Source organism: Telmatherina bonti, assembly GCF_933228915.1.
Source record: "Telmatherina bonti genome assembly, chromosome: 21".
Classification (NCBI taxonomy): Eukaryota; Metazoa; Chordata; class Actinopteri; order Atheriniformes; family Telmatherinidae; genus Telmatherina; species Telmatherina bonti.
The window spans coordinates 34,745,464-34,769,897 of record NC_136630.1 but is presented as its reverse complement, the minus strand read 5'-3'; the positions used below and the strand labels follow the sequence as shown (position 1 = coordinate 34,769,897).

General features: G+C 49.8%; 1 protein-coding gene across 2 annotated transcripts in view; it reads left to right on the top strand.

Moving 5' to 3' along the window:
• The window catches only part of LOC306772068 (prolyl 4-hydroxylase subunit alpha-1-like), a 94,754-nt gene that overhangs the window by 46,934 nt on the left and 23,386 nt on the right, over positions 1-24,434 (top strand). Inside the window, exons 8-15 of one of the 2 annotated variants that reach the window (XM_079261463.1) lie at positions 8,191-8,390; positions 8,453-8,629; positions 8,849-8,919; positions 10,522-10,621; positions 10,976-11,029; positions 13,979-14,044; positions 14,139-14,207; positions 14,778-14,874. In XM_079261463.1, the coding sequence (XP_079117589.1) occupies positions 8,191-8,390; positions 8,453-8,629; positions 8,849-8,919; positions 10,522-10,621; positions 10,976-11,029; positions 13,979-14,044; positions 14,139-14,207; positions 14,778-14,874 (834 nt within the window). Of the gene's footprint in view, positions 1-8,190; positions 8,391-8,452; positions 8,630-8,848; positions 8,920-10,521; positions 10,622-10,975; positions 11,030-13,737; positions 13,894-13,978; positions 14,045-14,138; positions 14,208-14,777; positions 14,875-24,434 lie in introns of those variants that run through there. The other variant, XR_013771772.1, reaches the window with a different exon arrangement.

The window sequence follows — 24,434 nt, the reverse complement described above, 5'->3', positions numbered from 1 at the left end:
CCACTCTGGTCCCACTTTGGTCCCACTCTGGTCCCCACTCTGGTCCCACTTTGGTCCCCACAGAGCTTCAATTTAGCTCTTCAAAAACCTGCGGGTGACGTCACGGAGGCTCCGCCCATCTTTTATATCCAGTCTATGGTTCTGAGGCAGAAAGAAGTGACAGGGACCAGAGTGGGACCAGAGTGGGACCAGAGTGGGGACACACACTGGTCCCCACTCTGGTCCGCACTCTGGTCCCACTTTGGTCCCACACTGGTCCCCACACTGGTCCCAACTCTGGTCCCAACTCTGGTCCCCACTCTGGTCCCCACTCTAGTCCCCACTCTGGTCCCACTTTGGTCCCCACACTGGTCCCACTTTGGTCCCAACTCTGGTCCCCACTCTGGTCCCGCATTGGTCCCCACTCTGGTCCCCACTCTGGTCCCCACTCTGGTCCCACTCTGGTCCCACACTGGTCCCCACACTGGTCCCCACTCTGGTCCCAACTCTGGTCCCCACTCTGGTCCCACTTTGGTCCCCACAGAGCTTCAATTTAGCTCTTCAAAAACCTACGGGTGATGTCACGGAGGCTCCGCCCATCTTTTATATCCAGTCTATGGTTCTGAGGCAGAAAGAAGTGACAGGGACCAGAGTGGGACCAGAGTGGGGACACACACTTGTCCCCACTCTGGTCCCACTCTGGTCCCACACTGGTCCCCACACTGGTCCCCACACTGGTCCCACTCTGGTCCCACACTGGTCCCACACTGGTCCCTCTCTGGTCCCACACTGGTCCCCACACTGGTCTGCACTCTGGTCCCAACTCTGGTCCCAACTCTGGTCCCTCTCTGGTCCCACACTGGTCCCCACTCTGGTCCCCACTCTGGTCCCTCTCTGGTCCCACACTGGTCCCCACTCTGGTCCCCACACTGGTCCCACTCTGGTCCCACACTGGTCCCACTCTGGTCCCAACTCTGGTCCCCACTCTGGTCCCTCTCTGGTCCCACACTGGTCCCCACTCTGGTCCCCACACTGGTCCCACTCTGGTCCCACACTGGTCCCACTCTGGTCCCACTCTGGTCCCACACTGGTCCCTCTCTGGTCCCACACTGGTCCCCACACTGGTCTGCACTCTGGTCCCAACTCTGGTCCCAACTCTGGTCCCACTCTGGTCCCACTCTGGTCCCCACTCTGGTCCCCACTCTGGTCCCAACTCTGGCCCCACTCTGGCCCCCACTCTGGTCCCCACTCTGGTCCCCACTCTGGTCCCACTCTGGTCCCACTCTGGTCCCCACTCTGGCCCCCACTCTGGTCCCCCTCTGGTCCCACTTTGGTCCCACTTTGGTCCCCACTCTGGTCCCACTCTGGTCCCACTCTGGTCCCACTCTGGCCCCCACTCTGGTCCCCCTCTGGTCCCACTTTGGTCCCACTTTGGTCCCCACTCTGGTCCCACTCTGGTCCCACTCTGGCCCCCACTCTGGTCCCAACTCTGGTCCCACTCTGGTCCCAACTCTGGTCCCCACTCTGGTCCCACTTTGGTCCGCACAGAGCTTCAATTTAGCTCTTCAAAAACCTACGGGTGATGTCACGGAGGCTCCGCCCATCTTTTATATCCAGTCTATGGTTCTGAGGCAGAAAGAAGTGACAGGGACCAGAGTGGGGACCAGAGTGGGGACACACACTGGTCCCCACTCTGGTCCACACTCTGGTCCCACACTGGTCCCCACACTGGTCCCACTCTGGTCCCACTCTGGTCCCACTCTTGTCCCACTCTTGTCCCACACTGGTCCCCACACTGGTTCGCACTCTGGTCCCCACTCTGGTCCCACTTTGTTCCCCACTCTAGTCCCACTTTGGTCCCCACCCTGGTCCCCACTCTGGTCCCACTTTGGTTCCCACTCTGGTCCCACTCTGGTCCCACACTGGTCCCCACTCTGGTCCCCACACTGGTCCCACTCTGGTCCCACTCTGGTCCCCACACTGGTCCGCACTCTGGTCCCAACTCTGGTCCCCACTCTGGTCCCACTTTGGTCCCCACACTGGTCCGACTTTGGTCCCCACACTGGTCCCCACACTGGTCCCCACTCTGGTCCCCACTCTAGTCCCCACTCTGGTCCCACTTTTGTCCCCACACTGGTCCCACTTTGGTCCCAACTCAGGTCCCCACTCTGGTCCCACATTGGTCCCCACTTTGGTCCCCACTCTGGTCCCAACTCTGGTCCCACTTTGGTCCCCACTCTGGTCCCACACTGATCCCCACACTGGTCCCCACTCTGGTCCCACTCTGGTCCCACTTTGGTCCCACACTGGTCTGCACTCTGGTCTGCACTCTGGTCCCAACTCTGGTCCCAACTCTGGTCCCCACTCTGGTCCCACTTTGGTCCTCACACTGGTCCCCACTCTGGTCCCACTTTGGTCCCCACTCTGGTCCCACTTTGGTCCCACTCTGGTCCCAACTCTGGTCCCCACTCCTGTCCCAACTCTGGTCCCCACTCTGGTCCCACATTGGTCCCCACTTTGGTCCCCACTCTGGTCCCAACTCTGGTCCCACTTTCGTCCCCACTCTGGTCCCACACTGGTCCCCACACTGGTCCCACTCGGGACCCAACTCTGGTCCCCACTCTGGTCCCACTCTGGTCCCCACACTGGTCCCACACTGGTCCCACTCTGGACCCAACTCTGGTCCCAACTCTGGTCCCCACTCTGGTCCCACTTTGGTCCCCACAGAGCTTCAATTTAGCTCTTCAAAAACCTACGGGTGATGTCACGGAGGCTCCGCCCATCTTTTATATCCAGTCTATGGTTCTGAGGCAGAAAGAAGTGACAGGGACCAGAGTGGGGACACACACTGGTCCCCACTCTGGTCCCCACACTGGTCCCACACTGGTCCCCACACTGGTCCCATTCTGGTCCCACACTGGTCCCACTCTGGTCCCACTCTGGTCCCTCTCTGGTCCCACACTGGTCCCCACACTGGTCTGCACTCTGGTCCCAACTCTGGTCCCCACTCTGGTCCCACTTTGGTCCCAACTCTGGTCCCACTTTGGTCCCACTTTGGTCCCACTCTGGTCCCACTTTGGTCCCACTCTGGTCCCACTCTGGTCCCACTTTGGTCCTCACACTGGTCCCCACTCTGGTCCCCACTCTGGTCCCACTTTGGTCCCCACTCTGGTCCCACTTTGGTCCCACTCTGGTCCCACTCTGGTCCCAACTCTGGTCCCCACTCCTGTCCCAACTTTGGTCCCCACTCTGGTCCCACTTTGGTCCCCACACTGGTCCCACTTTGGTCCCCACTTTGGTCCCCACACTGGTCCCCACTCTGGTCCCAACTTTGGTCCCCACTCTGGTCCCAACTCTGGTCCCCACACTGGTCCCACTTTGGTCCCACTTTGGTCCCCACTCTGGTCCCCACACTGGTCCCCACTCTGGTCCCAACTCTGGTCCCCACTCTGGTCCCAACTCTGGTCCCAACTCTGGTCCCCACTCTGGTCCCACTTTGGTCCTCACACTGGTCCCCACACTGGTCCCACTTTGGTCCCCACTCTGGTCCCACTTTGGTCCCACTCTGGTCCCACTCTGGTCCCAACTCTGGTCCCCACTCCTGTCCCAACTCTGGTCCCCACTCTGGTCCCACTTTGGTCCCCACAGAGCTTCAATTTAGCTCTTCAAAAACCTGCGGGTGACGTCACGGAGGCTCCGCCCATCTTTTATATCCAGTCTATGGTTCTGAGGCAGAAAGAAGTGACAGGGACCAGAGTGGGACCAGAGTGGGGACACACACTGGTCCCCACTCTGGTCCCCATTCTGGTCCACACTCTGGTCCCACACTGGTCCCCACACTGGTTCCCACACTGGTCCCCACACTGGTCCCACTCTGGTCCCACTCTGGTCCCACTCTTGTCCCACACTGGTCCCCACACTGGTTCGCACTCTGGTCCCCACTCTGGTCCCACTTTGTTCCCCACTCTAGTCCCACTCTAGTCCCACTTTGGTCCCCACCCTGGTCCCCACTCTGGTCCCACTTTGGTTCCCACTCTGGTCCCACTCTGGTCCCACACTGGTCCCCACACTGGTCCCACTCTGGTCCCCACACTGCTCCGCACTCTGGTCCCCACACTGGTCCGCACTCTGGTCCCACTTTGGTCCCACACTGGTCCCCACACTGGTCCCAACTCTGGTCCCAACTCTGGTCCCCACTCTGGTCCCCACTCTAGTCCCCACTCTGGTCCCACTTTGGTCCCCACACTGGTCCCACTTTGGTCCCAACTCTGGTCCCCACTCTGGTCCCACATTGGTCCCCACTCTGGTCCCCACTCTGGTCCCACTCTGGTCCCACACTGGTCCCCACTCTGGTCCCAACTCTGGTCCCCACTCTGGTCCCACTTTGGTCCCCACAGAGCTTCAATTTAGCTCTTCAAAAACCTACGGGTGATGTCACGGAGGCTCCGCCCATCTTTTATATCCAGTCTATGGTTCTGAGGCAGAAAGAAGTGACAGGGACCAGAGTGGGACCAGAGTGGGGACACACACTTGTCCCCACTCTGGTCCCACTCTGGTCCCACACTGGTCCCCACACTGGTCCCACTCTGGTCCCACACTGGTCCCACTCTGGTCCCACTCTGGTCCCACACTGGTCCCTCTCTGGTCCCACACTGGTCCCCACACTGGTCTGCACTCTGGTCCCAACTCTGGTCCCAACTCTGGTCCCCACTCTGGTCCCACTTTGGTCCTCACACTGGTCCCCACTCTGGTCCCCACTCTGGTCCCACTTTGGTCCCCACTCTGGTCCCACTCTGGTCCCAACTCTGGTCCCCACTCTGGTCCCCACACTGGTCCCACTCTGTTCCCAACTCTGGTCCCCACACTGGTCCCACTCTGTTCCCAACTCTGGTCCCACTTTGGTCCCCACACTGGTCCGTACTCTGGTCCCACTTTGGTCCCCACACTGGTCCGTACTCTGGTCCCACACTGGTCCCCACACTGGTCCCACTCTGGTCCCACTCTGGTCCCCACTCTGATCCCCACTCCGGTCCCCACTCTGATCCCCACTCCGGTACCCACACTGGTCCCACTTTGGTCCCCACTCTGATCCCCACACTGGTCCCACTTTGGTCCCCACTCTGATCCCCACTCTGGTCCCCACTCTGGTCCCACTCTGGTCCCCACTCTGATCCCCACACTGGTCCCACTTTGGTCCCCACTCTGATCCCCACTCTGGTCCCACACTGGTCCCCACACTGGTCCCACTCTGGTCCCACTCTGGTCCCCATTCTGATCCCCACTCCGGTCCCCACTCTGATCCCCACTCTGGTCCCCACTCTGGTCCCACTTTGGTCCCCACTCTGATCCCCACACTGGTCCCACTTTGGTCCCCACTCTGATCCCCACTCCGGTACCCACACTGGTCCCACTTTGGTCCCCACTCTGATCCCCACTCTGGTCCCCACTCTGGTCCCACTCTGGTCCCAACTCTGGTCCCACTTTGGTCCCCACACTGGTCCGTACTCTGGTCCCACTCTGGTCCCACTTTGGTCCCCACCCTGGTCCGTACTCTGGTCCCACTCTGGTCCCACTTTGGTCCCCACCCTGGTCCGTACTCTGGTCCCACACTGGTCCCACTTTGGTCCCCACTCTGATCCCCACTCTGGTCCCCACTCTGGTCCCACTCTGGTCCCAACTCTGGTCCCACTTTGGTCCCCACACTGGTCCGTACTCTGGTCCCACTCTGGTCCCACTTTGGTCCCCACCCTGGTCCGTACTCTGGTCCCACTCTGGTCCCACTCTGGTCCCCACTCTGGTCCCTGTCACTTCTTTCTGCCTCAGAACCATAGACTGGATATAAAAGATGGGCGGAGACTCCGTGAGGTCACCTGTAGGTTTTTGAAGAGCTAAATTGAAGCTCTGTGGGCGGTTCCTACCGTCGCCATCTTGGCAGGGGCATGCACGTCGTCTCTCCCGGAATAAACAAATAAGGGCAAAGAGGTGGAGCTGAGAGGGGGGGCTGTGGTGGATGATTGACATCGAGTGAACTCCGAGCTTTCTGTAGCTAAGAGCTAACCAAGAGATAACAGGAGCTAACCAGCTAACGGAGGTAAGCGGGCTAAAGCTAAGTCACGTTGTTAATCGGCTAAGAAAACGCGGTTGTTCTACATTCTTTTAACTTGAACCGGGAGATCTGGTTCCTGTCAATCAAAAGGACACGCCCCTAAATATGCCGAACTTTGAGATTAATTTACTTTTAAACGGGCGAGTTAGAAAAAAAATTATCTTGTCATGAAGGTAAGCCTGACCTATTAAACCTAAAATGCTACGTAGCGTGCTGTCATGCTATGTAGCATTTGCTGTCTTACTACGTAGCGTGTGCTGTCATGCTACATAGCGCGTGCTGTCATGCTACGTAGCGCGTGCTGTCATGCTACGTAGCGCGTGCTGTCATGCTATGTAGCACGTGGCATGCTACGTAGCACGTGCTGTCATGCTATGTAGCACGTGGCATGCTACACGCTAAATTAGTGGCAGGTGTGTGGGCAACGTTCTCTCTTTCACCAAGGATCAGTGATCCTCTGATCATGACTGCCGTAGCAGTGCACTGACTGGGTACAAAGCCCAAACATCCAGTAGCTGAGCAGTTACAAGACAGCCTCTTGAAGATAAAATATGCATAAAACACCACCGCACATAATTAACGCCACTACGTGTTTGGATTCACAGTGTGTTTGCGCGAAAAAAATGGCTAGTTTAGAATACGGCGTTAATTTACGTCGTCACAATCAGCCTTGTTTCCTCCAGCATTGCTGCTTGCCACACCCCTAATCAGTTCACTGCTCTCACCTGCCTCTGCCACCTGTTCACAATCCCCATCAGTTCAGCCTGCGCATATATGCAGCCTCCACCATTCACTCACTGCCAGATTGTCATTGCTCTCATGCCTGACCTTCCAGCACTCCGACCACAATTGCCTGACCGTTACCACCTGATCCGTCCCCGACTTCCGCTTCCTGCCTTGCCCTTGGAGCCTGCTCCCCAGTGGTTACTGGGTTTCTGTCCTGGAGGACCCCCAACCGTGAGTTGTGGATCTTCACTCACCTTGTTGTGCTAGGTGTCCACTCTGTCGGCCCAGAGGAAAGTTGCTCTGCTCTGCTCTGCTCATTGGAAACCAGAGTTCAACTCCAGCACCGAACCTCACCAAGTGGCTAAAATAAAGACTTAATCTGCCTAGATCTCTTGTGCTGCTTTTGGGTCCTTTCTCTGATCATTTCAGTCGTATGACGTATTCATACTAACGGCTTGCCATACGTAGCGCGTGCTGTCATGCTACGTAGCGCGTGCTGTCATGCTACGTGGCGTGCTGCACTCCGGCGCTCCCAGCGTCTGTTCGTACACTACAGAGAAAACTCCCAGGGTTTCCCTCTGTTGACTCAGCGCCTGTCACACTGGCTGTGTGAAGCCATCTTTCAGGCTTTTGCCTCCTCGGGATCGGACCCTCCAGAGGGTTTCGGAGCTCATTCCACCAGAGGAATTTCATCTTTTAATTTCATCTCCTTTATTTGGAGGCATGACAGAATAAATTTGTGATACAGCTTCATGGACATCTCCATGCTACTTTGTCCGCTTTTACTGACAGGATGTTTCTATTTTCTCTCTGAGCCACTCTGTCCTGAGTGCTTTCTCAGTGACATGTTCCCCCTTTTCACTGTGGGCAGATTCCTTCCCTCGCGTTCTCATTCCCTCTGCTGCTGGCTCTAGTGAACTTTCTGCCACTACTGGCTGCATCAATGCACATGATGCAGCAGTTGGACCTAAGTCAGTCAGTTTTATGCTTACAGTACCACAAAGACCCAGTGAGGCATGGACTGCGTCCTGCTTCGCCCTTATCCCACTAGCGATAGCCTTAAAGGATGAAGCCTGTACAAAATAGAAAGTTACGTTACGTACTGTAACCCCAGATTCTAGGAGTATAGGCGCTAGGGCCTCACTGGTTCCTGGACCGGCTGATGAAAAAGCTGGTACATGGGAGCCAATTGTAGGGCTCAGCCCAATTTATTCCCGAGGACGAGATGGGGCCCACCCAGAAGGTGGGCACGGACTGATTTGACTGGTTTGCAGTGTTTGGTGCGTGCATGCGGAGGGATAAACCCCTAGCGATAGCCTTAAAGGCCTAAACTTGTAGAATCTGGAGCTACAGTACGTAACCAAAGTTCTTCTTGCCAGACCCGTCACACCAGCGAGCCAATGGAAACCTGAAGTACTTCGAGCACCAGCTGACCAAGCAGACGGAGGTGGTGGAGGAGGAGGAGGAGGAGGAGGAGGTGCAGCGGAGACGGAGGAGAGAGACCCGGATTAGAGCCAACGACTACCTGCCGGAGAGGAAGAAGTACGAGCAGCTGTGTCGCGGTGAAGGAATCCGGATGGTAAGGAAACCTGTCACATGACGCAGTCACATGACCACGCCTCACTCTTCATCCTCCTTCAGACCCCACACAGGCAGCGCCGACTCCTCTGCCGTTACTATGACAACGGCCACCACCCCAGATTTGTGATTGGTCCAGTGAAGCAGGAGGATGAGTGGGACCACCCCCACATCGTACGCTACCATGACATCGTGTCAGAAAGAGAGATGGAGAAGGTGAAGGAGCTGGCCAAGCCCAGGGTGAGGAGTCGTCTTCTTCTCTTGTTTATGCAGCTGACGGACGCCAGCCAGGCTGATGTCCTGAAGCCCATTTTAAGATGTGTAACCAAACCATATAGATAACCAGGGTCTTAGACGGGGATGGATCCGGTTTGATGCGGATCAGGACAATACAGGAAGTGTGTGATGGTCCGGGAGTGGTTGTGTCTCCCTGTAACTGTCGGCCGATTGGCTCCACAGCTGCGCCGAGCCACCATCTCCAACCCCGTCACGGGCGTGCTGGAGACGGCCCACTACCGCATCAGTAAGAGGTAAGACCACCCCAGGAGGAGGACCGCAGGATCTTCTGACCCCCCTCTAAATCAGCTGAAGTCCTGGCAGGATATCTTCTTGCCTTCCGGGACGAGGAGCAATGGCACCAGAGATGGACTTGAATGTCTTTTAAAGTTGATGTGGAGGCAGAGGGATGACCTGACTGCTCCATCTTCCCACTAGAATTACCCACAATGCCGTTTGCGTTGTATATGCTGCCATAAAAAGGAGTATTCCCCCATTAGATGCTGCTCACAACTGGTTTTATTGGGTCAATCACAGTAAGATGTGACGATCAGCCTGTAGCTTCAGGTCCGTCCTGCTGCCTCCATGACTGCAGCGTCTCTGTGGCAGAAGATGACCCGCCTCTCTGTCCTCTCTGTCTCTGTTTGACATAACGCCATGGCTGACTTAGCTCAGACGTGCTACAGTGCATGACCCTCAGACAGGCAAACTGACCACAGCGCAGTACAGAGTCTCCAAGAGGTAAGAGGAGCTGCACGACAGCTGCTGTTTGTTTCTAACCCAGAACTGCTCACACAAACAACACTACAGGTATCCAACAGGGGGCGCTGCAGACATGCAGCTGGACAGGAGGACCTGGTAACATGGACACGGGGACAGGGAAGTGGTCATCATCAAAACAGAAAAGGTGTCCATGTTGTCGGTGTCCACCTTTCCCTGCAGTCTGGTCATAACAACTCTGGTCTTCAGTTTGGGTTGCATCTCCTCGTCATGCCTCGGTAACCAATCTGCAGATGGACTGCATCAATAAAGTCCTGACATAACCCCTTTTCTCCCAAATTTAATGCAAAATGCTTCTTGTCTTTCTTAAATGTTTGATTTTTGTATCCAATTAATTAATTCATTTGCTCATTGTTTGAATTATTCATATGGTTTTTTATATTTCTTTATTTACATGTTATTTATCGTCATCCATCCATTTTCCTGGTGATTTTCTGGGCAACAGTCTCAGCTGGAGGTCCGGACTTCTTCTCTTCTGTCACATTAACGTCCACGTGGGAACTGTTTATTACCTCCGCCATGGAGGTCATGTTTTTATCGCCTTTTGTTTGCTTGTATTCAAGATAACACAAAAAGTTATGGACCAGAATTTCATGAAATTTTCAGGAGTGGAAATGTGAAAAGGAAGAACTGGTTTAATTTTGGTGGTGATCCGGTCCACCGCTTGGATCCAGGATTGGTTAACATTGTGAGAAAGGTGACATGGAGCCAGTGTAAACTAGAAAAGCACTTGCCTCCCAAAAGGCCTTAAAACAGTTCCTGGATCCAAACGCTGATCCACATCACCAGCAAAATAAACCGCTTCTTCCTTTTTGAGTTATCTTCAACACAAACAGATAAAGCCGGTAGGAACACAAGCTCTTTGGCGGAGGTTTGAGCTCTGAGGGCGTTTCAAGTTGCACTTGTGTTGGTTTTTTTCTGCATTTTAGCTTTTATTTTACGTTTAGCACTTTGTTCAGTGGTTGTCTTCTATAAATAAAGCTGGCTTGGCTTGCATTTATTCAGGTGTTAGGGGGTTACTTCACTTCCTCTTCCTCCTCTTTCACACAGCAGTAACGGTAAGCTTCTGTCCTCAGTGCCTGGCTCGGATCCCACGAACATCCGGTGGTGGACAGGATCAACCAGAGGATCGAGGACATCAGCGGGCTGGACGTCGGCACAGCAGAGGACCTGCAGGTAACAACTGGCCTGAAGAGGAGGAAGATAAATCAGCTCTTCCTTTTTCCTGTTTGCTGGAAATCGTTGTTTTTAGATTCAGACTCATTTTACTTTGTAAAGAAATATTTTTCAGTTGCGATGAATTCAGCTGAATTCCTTCATTGCCCTGTTGCTGAATCCTGTGTTGCGTTCCAGTAGCCTCCTCGTCTCATCTGTAGATGGCCCACCCTCCGTCTTTCAGTCAAAACTAAATTCTACTTAAAATCATGGAGTAAAAAGACTTTTTAAAAAATAAAGGCTTTCTCTTGATTGGCAGCTTGAACAGGAATATTTCCATTGGACGACCTCGTGTTGTTTTCCTGTTTCCTGCAGGTGGCAAACTACGGCGTCGGAGGACAGTATGAACCGCACTTCGACTTTGGACGGGTAAATAACTTCATCACACAACTCTGAGCTCCGAGCTGTGAGGTCGTCATCCGACGGTGTCTGTCGCCACTTCCTGATTCTTCTTCTTCTCCTCTGATGATAAAAACTTTAATATTCTGATTTTCAGAATTCAATATGTAGAGCAAAGCTGAAAGACCTGGTATGTCTGGCAGCATGCCGGACATATACCGCTGTGTTCGCAGACAGAGGATGACCTGGTCCAGATCCATGCTGTCTGGTTTTACTTTTTAGCCCTTCTGTCTTTCAGAGAAGCAAATTAGTCAACGACTCTGGTTGAAATCAGGAATGTTTTTGATACGTTCCTCCTCCATGGAGAGCAAAGCCAGTGCATTCAGACCATCCGGCGTCATTCCTGAGGAAAGTCTGGATTCTCCTGTGCCTCCTCAGATTCAGCTGTGGTCGGTGATGATCTTAAGTCGAACTCCAGTCTCTGAGAAGGTGTGCTTCCCCATAAAGAACTGGTCTAGAGCCGTAGCACCGGTGCAACTCATCATTGGTGTAGACGAAGGCCAGTTCAGCTTGGTCAGGTTCAGCTGGGGGGAACCTCCACCAGTGCTGCTTCAGAGAACCAGCTGCTGCTCTCCTGGGATCTGTCTGCTTGTAGAAGTGCAGCTCTCATCAGATGCTGGTGAAGGAGAACTTTTGGATGGCTCAAGATGGTGTCACAAACCTAAAACATCCATTTAAATCAACACGCAGGTGAAACTGCTTCTTATTGTGTCCTTTTTATGTTACGACCAAAAACACTAAAAGCACGAAGCCAGCTTACATCACGTTGTCCAGGCAGCTGTCCGGTACTCCACGCTGTCCCTGTCCACTCAGAACCCTTCCCAACCCGCCGCTCTATAGTGGAATTAAGGAAGGATGTGTTTCCATGTAACCCTCCATTTGGATTTATTTCCATGTAAACGTTTTGGAGAATACTGTTTATTGTGAATTATTTCATTCTATATCTTTCATTCAGAATTTAAAATCATCATGTTACCGTAGCCATTGTGTACTTTGGTACCTTGACAAGTCCAGCAAAACCAGTGTGGGGTCATGTTGAAGCAGAGAGTAACGGGGTCGGCTTGCAGATCGATCCCTTCTGTCTGCAGTGCTGTGAGAAAAGGTCACGGTGTCGTGGGCTTTACGCCTCGTAGGGTCACCCATGGCAAACAGGTGTCTAGGGGGGGGCCCAGACTGATGATGACCGTTGGCAGCATCTGGAGCCAGGCCGCGGGGCTCAGCCCGAAAGGGTTACATGGGCCCCTCCTCCTGTGGGCTCACCATCTGCGGGAGGAGCCGTAGGGGTCGGGTCCAGTCTCTGGCCCCGGGGGTGGATGAGATCCGCCGGAGTTCCTTAAGGCTCTGGATGCTGTGGGGCTGTCCTGGCTGACACACCTCTGCAGCATCGCGTGGACATCGGGGGCAGTGCCGCTGGACTGGCAGACTGGGGTGGTGGTCCCCCTTTTTAAGAAGGGGGGCCGGAGGGTGTGTTCCAATTACAGGGGAATCACACTCCTCAGCCACCTGGAGGGGGCATGGGAGTTTGCCCAACCAGTCTACATGTGCTTTGTGGACCTGGAGAAGGCATTCGACCGTGTCCCCCGGGGGCTCCTGTGGGGGGTACTCCGGGAGTATGGGGTACCGGACCCCCTTGTACGAGCTGTCCAGTCCCTGTACGACAGGTGTCAGAGCTTGGTCTGCATTGCCGGTAGTAAGTCGGATCCGTTTCCGGTGAGGGTTGGACTCCGCCAAGGCTGCCCTTTATCACCGATTCTGTTCATAACTTATGTGCAGATCCAACATACAGGCTTGCTGCGTTTCCTGGTAAAATAAACGCATATTTATCCGTCCCCCCTTCTGATCTTCTACTGCATTTATAACCTAACGGTTCAACCTGGCGCCGTGCGGTGTCGCTCTAACGGGACTGGAGCAGCCCCCACACAGCTGTCAAAGCTGCATGTAAAAGTCTTTTAGGAGTGAAACTTATAAAATGAATGAATAGTACAAGACGTGGTGGTGGTACGGGGCAAAATCCTCTGAGTCCACATCCCAACTGGACTCTGTCTGGTGATGTAGAGCAGTGTGTCTCAAATCCAGCCTTCAGGCCCCCCCACCATGATTTAGACATGATCCTCCTCCACCAGGATCAGACAAGGATCATCAAGTTCTTTGCAGCCTGTTAAGGAGCCTTTATTTCATCCAGGTGTGTTCAGGTAGGGTTGCAGGGAGGGGCCCGGAGCGGAACTGAGAAACACTGATGTAGAGACAGAACATCATGTTTAAAGACGCATTGCATAACTTTCTGACCGTACAGCGGATTCCACAGTGATGTCTGGGGCTCCAGCTGTCGCTAGGCTGAACAGCTGTTCATCCATCCTGCTCTGTGGAAGCAGGCGGATGTTGGATTAGCTGTCGATGCCTCTCTAGTCTTCCTTTAACTTAGATAAATCATGTCAGGCTTTTAGACGCTGGTTCTGAGTGGAAAAGATGATCAGTGACGTCAGCATGACTTCTGGTTTATCATCTACATAAAGGGCAATTCTACTGTTTCTTTTCATGAGACTGAGTTCTGTTGAAAAGATCTGGACTCTTCAGAGCATTTAGATTCATTAAACACCCACCTGATTTATAAAACTCTTATTCTGCTTATCAAAACGCATAAAAGGCTCGTTTTATTTCTTTATTCTTGGCATCATAAGCAAGGACCCGGAAATTCAACCACACACAGGAGTAGTAAAAGAAGCGGCCTGATTAGAGCCGGGGGATGATTCCCATAAGACTTGACTGGTCCTGAAGGGCGGGGGGAAGCTGAAAAAGTCCACAAGCCAAGAGGCAAGGTCAGAGGTCAGGCAATGGTCAGTATGTAGAAGCAAACAGGCGACAGGCGTGGTTTGAGGTCCAGAGGCAAGGCGTGGGTTGAACTTCCTGTTTGTGTTGCAGAGAGACGAGCCGGATGCGTTTGAGGAGCTGGGAACGGGGAACCGGATCGCCACCTGGCTGCTCTACGTCAGTGATCATCTCCGTTTGTGGTTGTTGTTGCTGTTTGTGAGGCGTTCTGCAGACTGACTTTCATATGTCCGCCTCGTCTTTCCTGCTGCAGATGAGCGACGTTCAGGCCGGCGGCGCCACCGTCTTCACCGACATCGGCGCTGCGCTTAAACCCAAAAAGGTGCGTGACGCTGATAACGACGCTGCCGCTGATTGGTCAGAGTTCTCCTGAAATGACAGAAATAATCTAATCTGTCTAAATTCTTTACTCAGTTTACATTTGAAGTTGTTTTGATCTACTTTGATAGTTCTTGATAGTTTTCTTTTTTTTCCATGAAGAAATGCCAAATGTCAGTTTTGTTTTCAGACACATTTTACCACCCTTCTCTACTTACCGGGATTGTTTGGTCTCCATTTTCCATGTTGTCCTTTTTTTCATAATGATGCGGTTTTTATAACGTGAACATCTGAAAAAATCCTTCATGCTTCATAATAAAGAGGAAAGCTATGTACATTCTCAGAAATCTCATATTAGTTTTATCACTTTTTGCTCTTATTTTTCTAGATTTTATCAGCTGTTTTTAGAAATAAATTTTAGTTTGACATGAGGAATTCAGACCAGAGGTCCTTTTTAATTTGAGCAAAATAACTAATCAGTTAAAAAGATACAAAACAAAATGAGCCAAAATCAGGATAAAAGGGAACAAAGTGTGACGGGAAGTTAACGTGCCATCTGACCTGGTGCCTTCAGGGGACGGCGGTGTTCTGGTACAATCTGTATCCTGATGGAGAAGGAGACTATCGGACCCGACACGCCGCCTGTCCGGTGCTGCTGGGAAACAAGTGGGGTGAGTTCACTACGTTTCCCGTCAGCGTGGTTCCCGGCGGGAGCAGCCATCCATGGCCGCGTGGCGGCGCTGAGCCACGTGCAGCTGAGTGGGAGGAGTTGAAGCTCAGATAAAAATGTGTACTTTGGAGGAAAGTGTCCATGACAAGAGGACGAGGGCTGGACGTCTCCCTGTTCCATGAGAATGTCAAATGGAAAACTTGTTTGTACAAACTAATGACAGTTAAATAAAAAACATTCCCACCCTCCAGTCAGTATTTAGTGGATCCACCTTTAGCTGCAGCGTTGAGTCTGTGTGGATCCGTCCAGTAAGGCTTGCACATCTGAACGCTGCAGTTTAGCTCCATTATTCTATGCAAAGCTGTTGACACTGTCAACACGGTGTGAACAGCCTTCTGGACGGAGATCTGGGCTTTGACTCGGCCACTCCAGAACATCCACCTTGTGGTCTTCGGACCATGTCTGCAGTTCGTAGCTGGACGTTTTGGCTCATTGTCTTGTTGGGAAATAAAGCTCCTTCCAAGCTGCTGTTCTCCAGCAGATATTTGGCTGCCTTCATTTTCATCGACTTTTACAGGCCTTCCAGGGCTGCTGAGAAGGGTCCCCCGCATCATGATGCTGCCACCACCGTGCTTCACAGTAGGGATGTTTTGTTGATGTGCAGTATTTGGTGTCCGCCAAACACAGCGCCTTGTCTGACGGACGAAAAGCTCCATTTTAGTTTCATCAGACCAAAGGACCTTCTTCCACTTGACCATGAATTCTCCAGCAAACCTTTTGGCAAACTCTAGTTGAGGTTTCATGTGAGTTGTCTTCAGCAGTGGCTTTCTCGTTGCCGCCCTCCCATAAAGCTGGGACCCTCTCAGCTGCTGGAACTTGTAACTTCTTCAGGTGTCATGGTGGCCTATCTCACTAGCCGTCTTCTTGCACGGTCAGTTTGTGAGGACGTCCTGGTCTTGTGCCATATTCCTTCCTCTTGGTAATGACGGATGTAAGTGAGGTCCAGAGTGTGTTTTTGTTGTTGTATCCACCCCCTGACTTAAACTTCCTAGTCTCTGGTTAGCTGGGAGTCTTTTATTGCCATGTCTCAGAGGCAGACAGGAATACTGATGACCTTCCAAACACACATGTTTTTATACGACAATCATTTGAGACAAAGCCACTGCATTCCACTACTTTCAGACTACTGGGACCAGTTGACTGGATCTTTGTTGCATTTAGGTAAGTCACTATAAAGGTGGTGAATATTTATGCAATCACTAATTTCATGTTGCATATTTTTATTTAATTGTCATTACTTTGTAGAAAAAGGGCTTTAATTTGACATTAAAGAGGATTTTTTTTTGGATGTTTTGGTCTTTAAAGCCAAATTATATTGCGCACGATTAATTTACAGAATCATGCACAAAATCAGGAATCAAAAAAATCATGACGGGATGAAAACTTTTTGTAATTACTGTTTACAACAGCAGACTTAGCTTATCGTCTGGTTTCTAATAAATAAATATATATACAAGTTATTATTCAACTGCATCAACACAGAACCGCCACAGCATGGCATGAAGGTGCTACGCTACGTTGTCATCAGGACGAGCTGCATTCATGCTCCAGAGCAGTGTGTCAAATAATCACTGCTAGATGGCACTAGCTAACCAGCTAACCAGTAGCTCAACTTGAATGTGGAGTTTAACTTCACCTTGCTGCAGCAGGACAATTTGTTGTTAAAATGTTGTTCATTTTTACTTTTAAATATTGTAACACAATGTTCAGAAGCGCATCAAACCATACACTGCTACATATCCCCAGCAGAAACTGGCAAACATGGCTAATTATATTCGACAACTTGTCAGTAACCACCTGCAGTCACATGACTCTGCAAGGAATGCTGGCATGTCAATTCTGTCACAATAACAAGCCCGATGGAAAATGTAACGGTCCGTGCACCAGACAGCAGCTCAGCGTTGCAACATATGGCAGCAGCAAGTGCTGTCACAGCTGGAGGAGGTATGCTAAGGCAACGGCTCAGTTGAGCCATGGCGATGGGTCGAACACCACAACTCGAGTCCACCTGATGTGAATGCAGCAGAAAGAACTGACCCTGAAACACTGAGCTGTAAACCAACAGTATGACTGCTGTACGTCTTTAAACACCGTAAACCAACAGTATGACTGCTGTACGTCTTTAAACACCGTAAACCAACAGTATGACTGCAGTACTCCTGAAAACACCGTAAACCAACAGTATGACTGCTGTACGTCTTTAAACACCGTAAACCAACAGTATGACTGCAGTCCTCCTGAAAACACCGTAAACCAACAGTATGACCGCAGTACTCCTGAAAACACCGTAAACCAACAGTATGACCGCAGTACTCCTGAAAACACTGTAAACCAACAGTATGACCGCAGTACTCCTGAAAACACTGTAAACCAACAGTATGACTGCAGTACTCCTGAAAACACTGTAAACCAACAGTATGACCGCAGTACTCCTGAAAACACCGTAAACCAACAGTATGACTGCAGTACTCCTGAAAACACCGTAAACCAACAGTATGACTGCTGTACGTCTTTAAACACCGTAAACCAACAGTATGACTGCAGTACTCCTGAAAACACCGTAAACCAACAGTATGACTGCTGTACGTCTTTAAACACCGTAAACCAACAGTATGACTGCAGTCCTCCTGAAAACACCGTAAACCAACAGTATGACCGCAGTACTCCTGAAAACACCGTAAACCAACAGTATGACCGCAGTACTCCTGAAAACACTGTAAACCAACAGTATGACCGCAGTACTCCTGAAAACACTGTAAACCAACAGTATGACTGCAGTACTCCTGAAAACACTGTAAACCAACAGTATGACCGCAGTACTCCTGAAAACACCGTAAACCAACAGTATGACTGCAGTACTCCTGAAAACACCGTAAACCAACAGTATGACTGCAGTACTCCTGAAAACACCGTAAACCAACAGTATGACCGCAGTACTCCTGAAAACACCGTAAACCAACAGTATGACTGCTGTACTCCTGAAAACACTGTAAACCAACAGTATGACTGCAGTACTCCTGAAAACACCGTAAACCAACAGTATGACTGCAGTACTCCTGAAAACACCGTAAACCAACAGTATGACTGCAGTACTCCTGAAAACACCGTAAACCAACAGTATGACCGCAGTCCTCCTGAAAACACCGTAAACCAACAGTATGACTGCAGTCCTCCTGAAAACACTGTAAACCAACAGTATGACTGCAGTACTCCTGAAAACACTGTAAACCAACAGTATGACTGCAGTACTCCTGAAAACACTGTAAACCAACAGTATGACCGCAGTCCTCCTGAAAACACTGTAAACCAACAGTATGACCGCAGTCCTCCTGAAAACACTGTAAACCAACAGTATGACCGCAGTCCTCCTGAAAACACTGTAAACCAACAGTATGACTGCAGTACTCCTGAAAACACTGTAAACCAACAGTATGACCGCAGTCCTCCTGAAAACACTGTAAACCAACAGTATGACCGCAGTCCTCCTGAAAACACTGTAAACCAACAGTATGACCGCAGTCCTCCTGAAAACACTGTAAACCAACAGTATGACCGCAGTCCTCCTGAAAACACCGTAAACCAACAGTATGACCGCAGTACTCCTGAAAACACCGTAAACCAACAGTATGACCGCAGTACTCCTGAAAACACTGTAAACCAACAGTATGACTGCAGTACTCCTGAAAACACTGTAAACCAACAGTATGACCGCAGTACTCCTGAAAACACTGTAAACCAACAGTATGACCGCTGTACTCCTGAAAACACCGTAAACCAACAGTATGACTGCAGTACTCCTGAAAACACTGTAAACCAACAGTATGACCGCAGTACTCCTGAAAACACTGTAAACCAACAGTATGACTGCAGTACTCCTGAAAACACCGTAAACCAACAGTATGACCGCAGTACTCCTGAAAACACCGTAAACCAACAGTATGACCGCAGTACTCCTGAAAACACCGTAAACCAACAGTATGACCGCAGTACTCCTGAAAACACCGTAAACCAACAGTATGACTGCAGTACTCCTGAAAACACCGTAAACCAACAGTATGACCGCAGTACTCCTGAAAACACCGTAAACCAACAGTATGACCGCAGTACTCCTGAAAACACCGTAAACCAACAGTATGACTGCAGTACTCCTGAAAACACCGTAAACCAACAGTATGACTGCAGTACTCCTGAAAACACCGTAAACCAACAGTATGACCGTAGTACTCCTGAAAACACCGTAAACCAACAGTATGACCGTAGTACTCCTGAAAACACCGTAAACCAACAGTATGACCGCAGTACTCCTGAAAACACTGTAAACCAACAGTATGACCGCAGTACTCCTGAAAACACTGTAAACCAACAGTATGACCGCAGTACTCCTGAAAACACCGTAAACCAACAGTATGACCGCAGTACTCCTGAAAACACCGTAAACCAACAGTATGACCGCAGTACTCCTGAAAACACCGTAAACCAACAGTATGACTGCAGTACTCCTGAAAACACCGTAAACCAACAGTATGACTGCAGTACTCCTGAAAACACTGTAAACCAACAGTATGACTGCAGTACTCCTGAAAACACCGTAAACCAACAGTATGACTGCAGTACTCCTGAAAACACTGTAAACCAACAGTATGACTGCAGTCCTCCTGAAAACACTGTAAACCAACAGTATGACCGCAGTCCTCCTGAAAACACTGTAAACCAACAGTATGACCGCAGTCCTCCTGAAAACACTGTAAACCAACAGTATGACCGCAGTCCTCCTGAAAACACTGTAAACCAACAGTATGACCGCAGTCCTCCTGAAAACACTGTAAACCAACAGTATGACCGCAGTACTCCTGAAAACACCGTAAACCAACAGTATGACGGCAGTACTCCTGAAAACACCGTAAACCAACAGTATGACTGCAGTACTCCTGAAAACACCGTAAACCAACAGTATGACTGCAGTCCTCCTGAAAACACTGTAAACCAACAGTATGACCGCAGTACTCCTGAAAACACTGTAAACCAACAGTATGACTGCAGTACTCCTGAAAACACCGTAAACCAACAGTATGACCGCAGTACTCCTGAAAACACTGTAAACCAACAGTATGACCGCAGTACTCCTGAAAACACTGTAAACCAACAGTATGACCGCAGTACTCCTGAAAACACTGTAAACCAACAGTATGACCGCAGTACTCCTGAAAACACCGTAAACCAACAGTATGACCGCAGTACTCCTGAAAACACCGTAAACCAACAGTATGACCGCAGTACTCCTGAAAACACCGTAAACCAACAGTATGACTGCTGTACTCCTGAAAACACCGTAAACCAACAGTATGACTGCAGTACTCCTGAAAACACCGTAAACCAACAGTATGACTGCAGTACTCCTGAAAACACCGTAAACCAACAGTATGACCGTAGTACTCCTGAAAACACCGTAAACCAACAGTATGACCGCAGTACTCCTGAAAACACTGTAAACCAACAGTATGACTGCAGTACTCCTGAAAACACCGTAAACCAACAGTATGACCGCAGTACTCCTGAAAACACCGTAAACCAACAGTATAACCGCAGTACTCCTGAAAACACCGTAAACCAACAGTATGACCGCAGTACTCCTGAAAACACTGTAAACCAACAGTATGACCGCAGTCCTCCTGAAAACACCGTAAACCAACAGTATGACTGCAGTACTCCTGAAAACACCGTAAACCAACAGTATGACTGCAGTACTCCTGAAAACACCGTAAACCAACAGTATGACCGCAGTCCTCCTGAAAACACTGTAAACCAACAGTATGACCGCAGTCCTCCTGAAAACACCGTAAACCAACAGTATAACCGCAGTACTCCTGAAAACACCGTAAACCAACAGTATGACTGCAGTACTCCTGAAAACACCGTAAACCAACAGTATGACCGCAGTACTCCTGAAAACACTGTAAACCAACAGTATGACTGCAGTACTCCTGAAAACACCGTAAACCAACAGTATGACTGCAGTACTCCTGAAAACACTGTAAACCAACAGTATGACCGCAGTCCTCCTGAAAACACTGTAAACCGACCGCTGTACTCCTGAAAACACTGTAAACCAACAGTATGACCGCAGTACTCCTGAAAACACTGTAAACCTACAGTATGACCGCAGTCCTCCTGAAAACACTGTAAACCAACAGTATGACTGCAGTACTCCTGAAAACACCGTAAACCAACAGTATGACTGCAGTACTCCTGAAAACACTGTAAACCAACAGTATGACTGCTGTACGTCTTTAAACACCGTAAACCAACAGTATGACTGCAGTACTCCTGAAAACACCGTAAACCAACAGTATGACTGCTGTACTCCTGAAAACACCGTAAACCAACAGTATGACTGCTGTACGTCTTTAAACACCGTAAACCAACAGTATGACTGCAGTACTCCTGAAAACACCGTAAACCAACAGTATGACTGCTGTACGTCTTTAAACACCGTAAACCAACAGTATGACTGCAGTCCTCCTGAAAACACCGTAAACCAACAGTATGACCGCAGTACTCCTGAAAACACCGTAAACCAACAGTATGACCGCAGTACTCCTGAAAACACTGTAAACCAACAGTATGACCGCAGTACTCCTGAAAACACTGTAAACCAACAGTATGACTGCAGTACTCCTGAAAACACTGTAAACCAACAGTATGACCGCAGTACTCCTGAAAACACCGTAAACCAACAGTATGACTGCAGTACTCCTGAAAACACCGTAAACCAACAGTATGACTGCAGTACTCCTGAAAACACCGTAAACCAACAGTATGACCGCAGTACTCCTGAAAACACCGTAAACCAACAGTATGACTGCTGTACTCCTGAAAACACTGTAAACCAACAGTATGACTGCAGTACTCCTGAAAACACCGTAAACCAACAGTATGACTGCAGTACTCCTGAAAACACCGTAAACCAACAGTATGACTGCAGTACTCCTGAAAACACCGTAAACCAACAGTATGACCGCAGTCCTCCTGAAAACACCGTAAACCAACAGTATGACTGCAGTCCTCCTGAAAACACTGTAAACCAACAGTATGACTGCAGTACTCCTGAAAACACTGTAAACCAACAGTATGACTGCAGTACTCCTGAAAACACTGTAAACCAACAGTATGACCGCAGTCCTCCTGAAAACACTGTAAACCAACAGTATGACCGCAGTCCTCCTGAAAACACTGTAAACCAACAGTATGACCGCAGTCCTCCTGAAAACACTGTAAACCAACAGTATGACTGCAGTACTCCTGAAAACACTGTAAACCAACAGTATGACCGCAGTCCTCCTGAAAACACTGTAAACCAACAGTATGACCGCAGTACTCCTGAAAACACCGTAAACCAACAGTATGACCGCAGTACTCCTGAAAACACCGTAAACCAACAGTATGACCGCAGTACTCCTGAAAACACCGTAAACCAACAGTATGACTGCAGTACTCCTGAAAACACTGTAAACCAACAGTATGACTGCAGTACTCCTGAAAACACTGTAAACCAACAGTATGACCGCAGTACTCCTGAAAACACTGTAAACCAACAGTATGACCGCTGTACTCCTGAAAACACCGTAAACCAACAGTATGACCGCAGTACTCCTGAAAACACCGTAAACCAACAGTATGACCGCAGTACTCCTGAAAACACTGTAAACCAACAGTATGACCGCAGTACTCCTGAAAACACTGTAAACCAACAGTATGACCGCAGTACTCCTGAAAACACCGTAAACCAACAGTATGACCGCAGTACTCCTGAAAACACCGTAAACCAACAGTATGACCGCAGTACTCCTGAAAACACCGTAAACCAACAGTATGACCGCAGTACTCCTGAAAACACCGTAAACCAACAGTATGACTGCAGTACTCCTGAAAACACCGTAAACCAACAGTATGACTGCAGTACTCCTGAAAACACCGTAAACCAACAGTATGACCGTAGTACTCCTGAAAACACCGTAAACCAACAGTATGACCGCAGTCCTCCTGAAAACACTGTAAACCAACAGTATGACCGCAGTACTCCTGAAAACACTGTAAACCAACAGTATGACCGCAGTACTCCTGAAAACACCGTAAACCAACAGTATGACCGCAGTACTCCTGAAAACACCGTAAACCAACAGTATGACCGCAGTACTCCTGAAAACACCGTAAACCAACAGTATGACTGCAGTACTCCTGAAAACACCGTAAACCAACAGTATGACTGCAGTACTCCTGAAAACACTGTAAACCAACAGTATGACTGCAGTACTCCTGAAAACACCGTAAACCAACAGTATGACTGCAGTACTCCTGAAAACACTGTAAACCAACAGTATGACCGCAGTCCTCCTGAAAACACTGTAAACCAACAGTATGACCGCAGTCCTCCTGAAAACACTGTAAACCAACAGTATGACTGCAGTACTCCTGAAAACACTGTAAACCAACAGTATGACCGCAGTACTCCTGAAAACACCGTAAACCAACAGTATGACCGCAGTACTCCTGAAAACACCGTAAACCAACAGTATGACTGCAGTACTCCTGAAAACACCGTAAACCAACAGTATGACTGCAGTACTCCTGAAAACACTGTAAACCAACAGTATGACCGCAGTACTCCTGAAAACACTGTAAACCAACAGTATGACCGCAGTCCTCCTGAAAACACTGTAAACCAACAGTATGACCGCAGTCCTCCTGAAAACACTGTAAACCAACAGTATGACCGCAGTCCTCCTGAAAACACTGTAAACCAACAGTATGACTGCAGTACTCCTGAAAACACTGTAAACCAACAGTATGACCGCAGTCCTCCTGAAAACACCGTAAACCAACAGTATAACCGCAGTACTCCTGAAAACACCGTAAACCAACAGTATGACTGCAGTACTCCTGAAAACACCGTAAACCAACAGTATGACCGCAGTACTCCTGAAAACACTGTAAACCAACAGTATGACTGCAGTACTCCTGAAAACACCGTAAACCAACAGTATGACTGCAGTACTCCTGAAAACACTGTAAACCAACAGTATGACCGCAGTCCTCCTGAAAACACTGTAAACCGACCGCTGTACTCCTGAAAACACTGTAAACCAACAGTATGACCGCAGTACTCCTGAAAACACTGTAAACCTACAGTATGACCGCAGTCCTCCTGAAAACACTGTAAACCAACAGTATGACTGCAGTACTCCTGAAAACACCGTAAACCAACAGTATGACTGCAGTACTCCTGAAAACACTGTAAACCAACAGTATGACTGCTGTACGTCTTTAAACACCGTAAACCAACAGTATGACTGCAGTACTCCTGAAAACACCGTAAACCAACAGTATGACTGCTGTACTCCTGAAAACACCGTAAACCAACAGTATGACTGCTGTACGTCTTTAAACACCGTAAACCAACAGTATGACTGCAGTACTCCTGAAAACACCGTAAACCAACAGTAT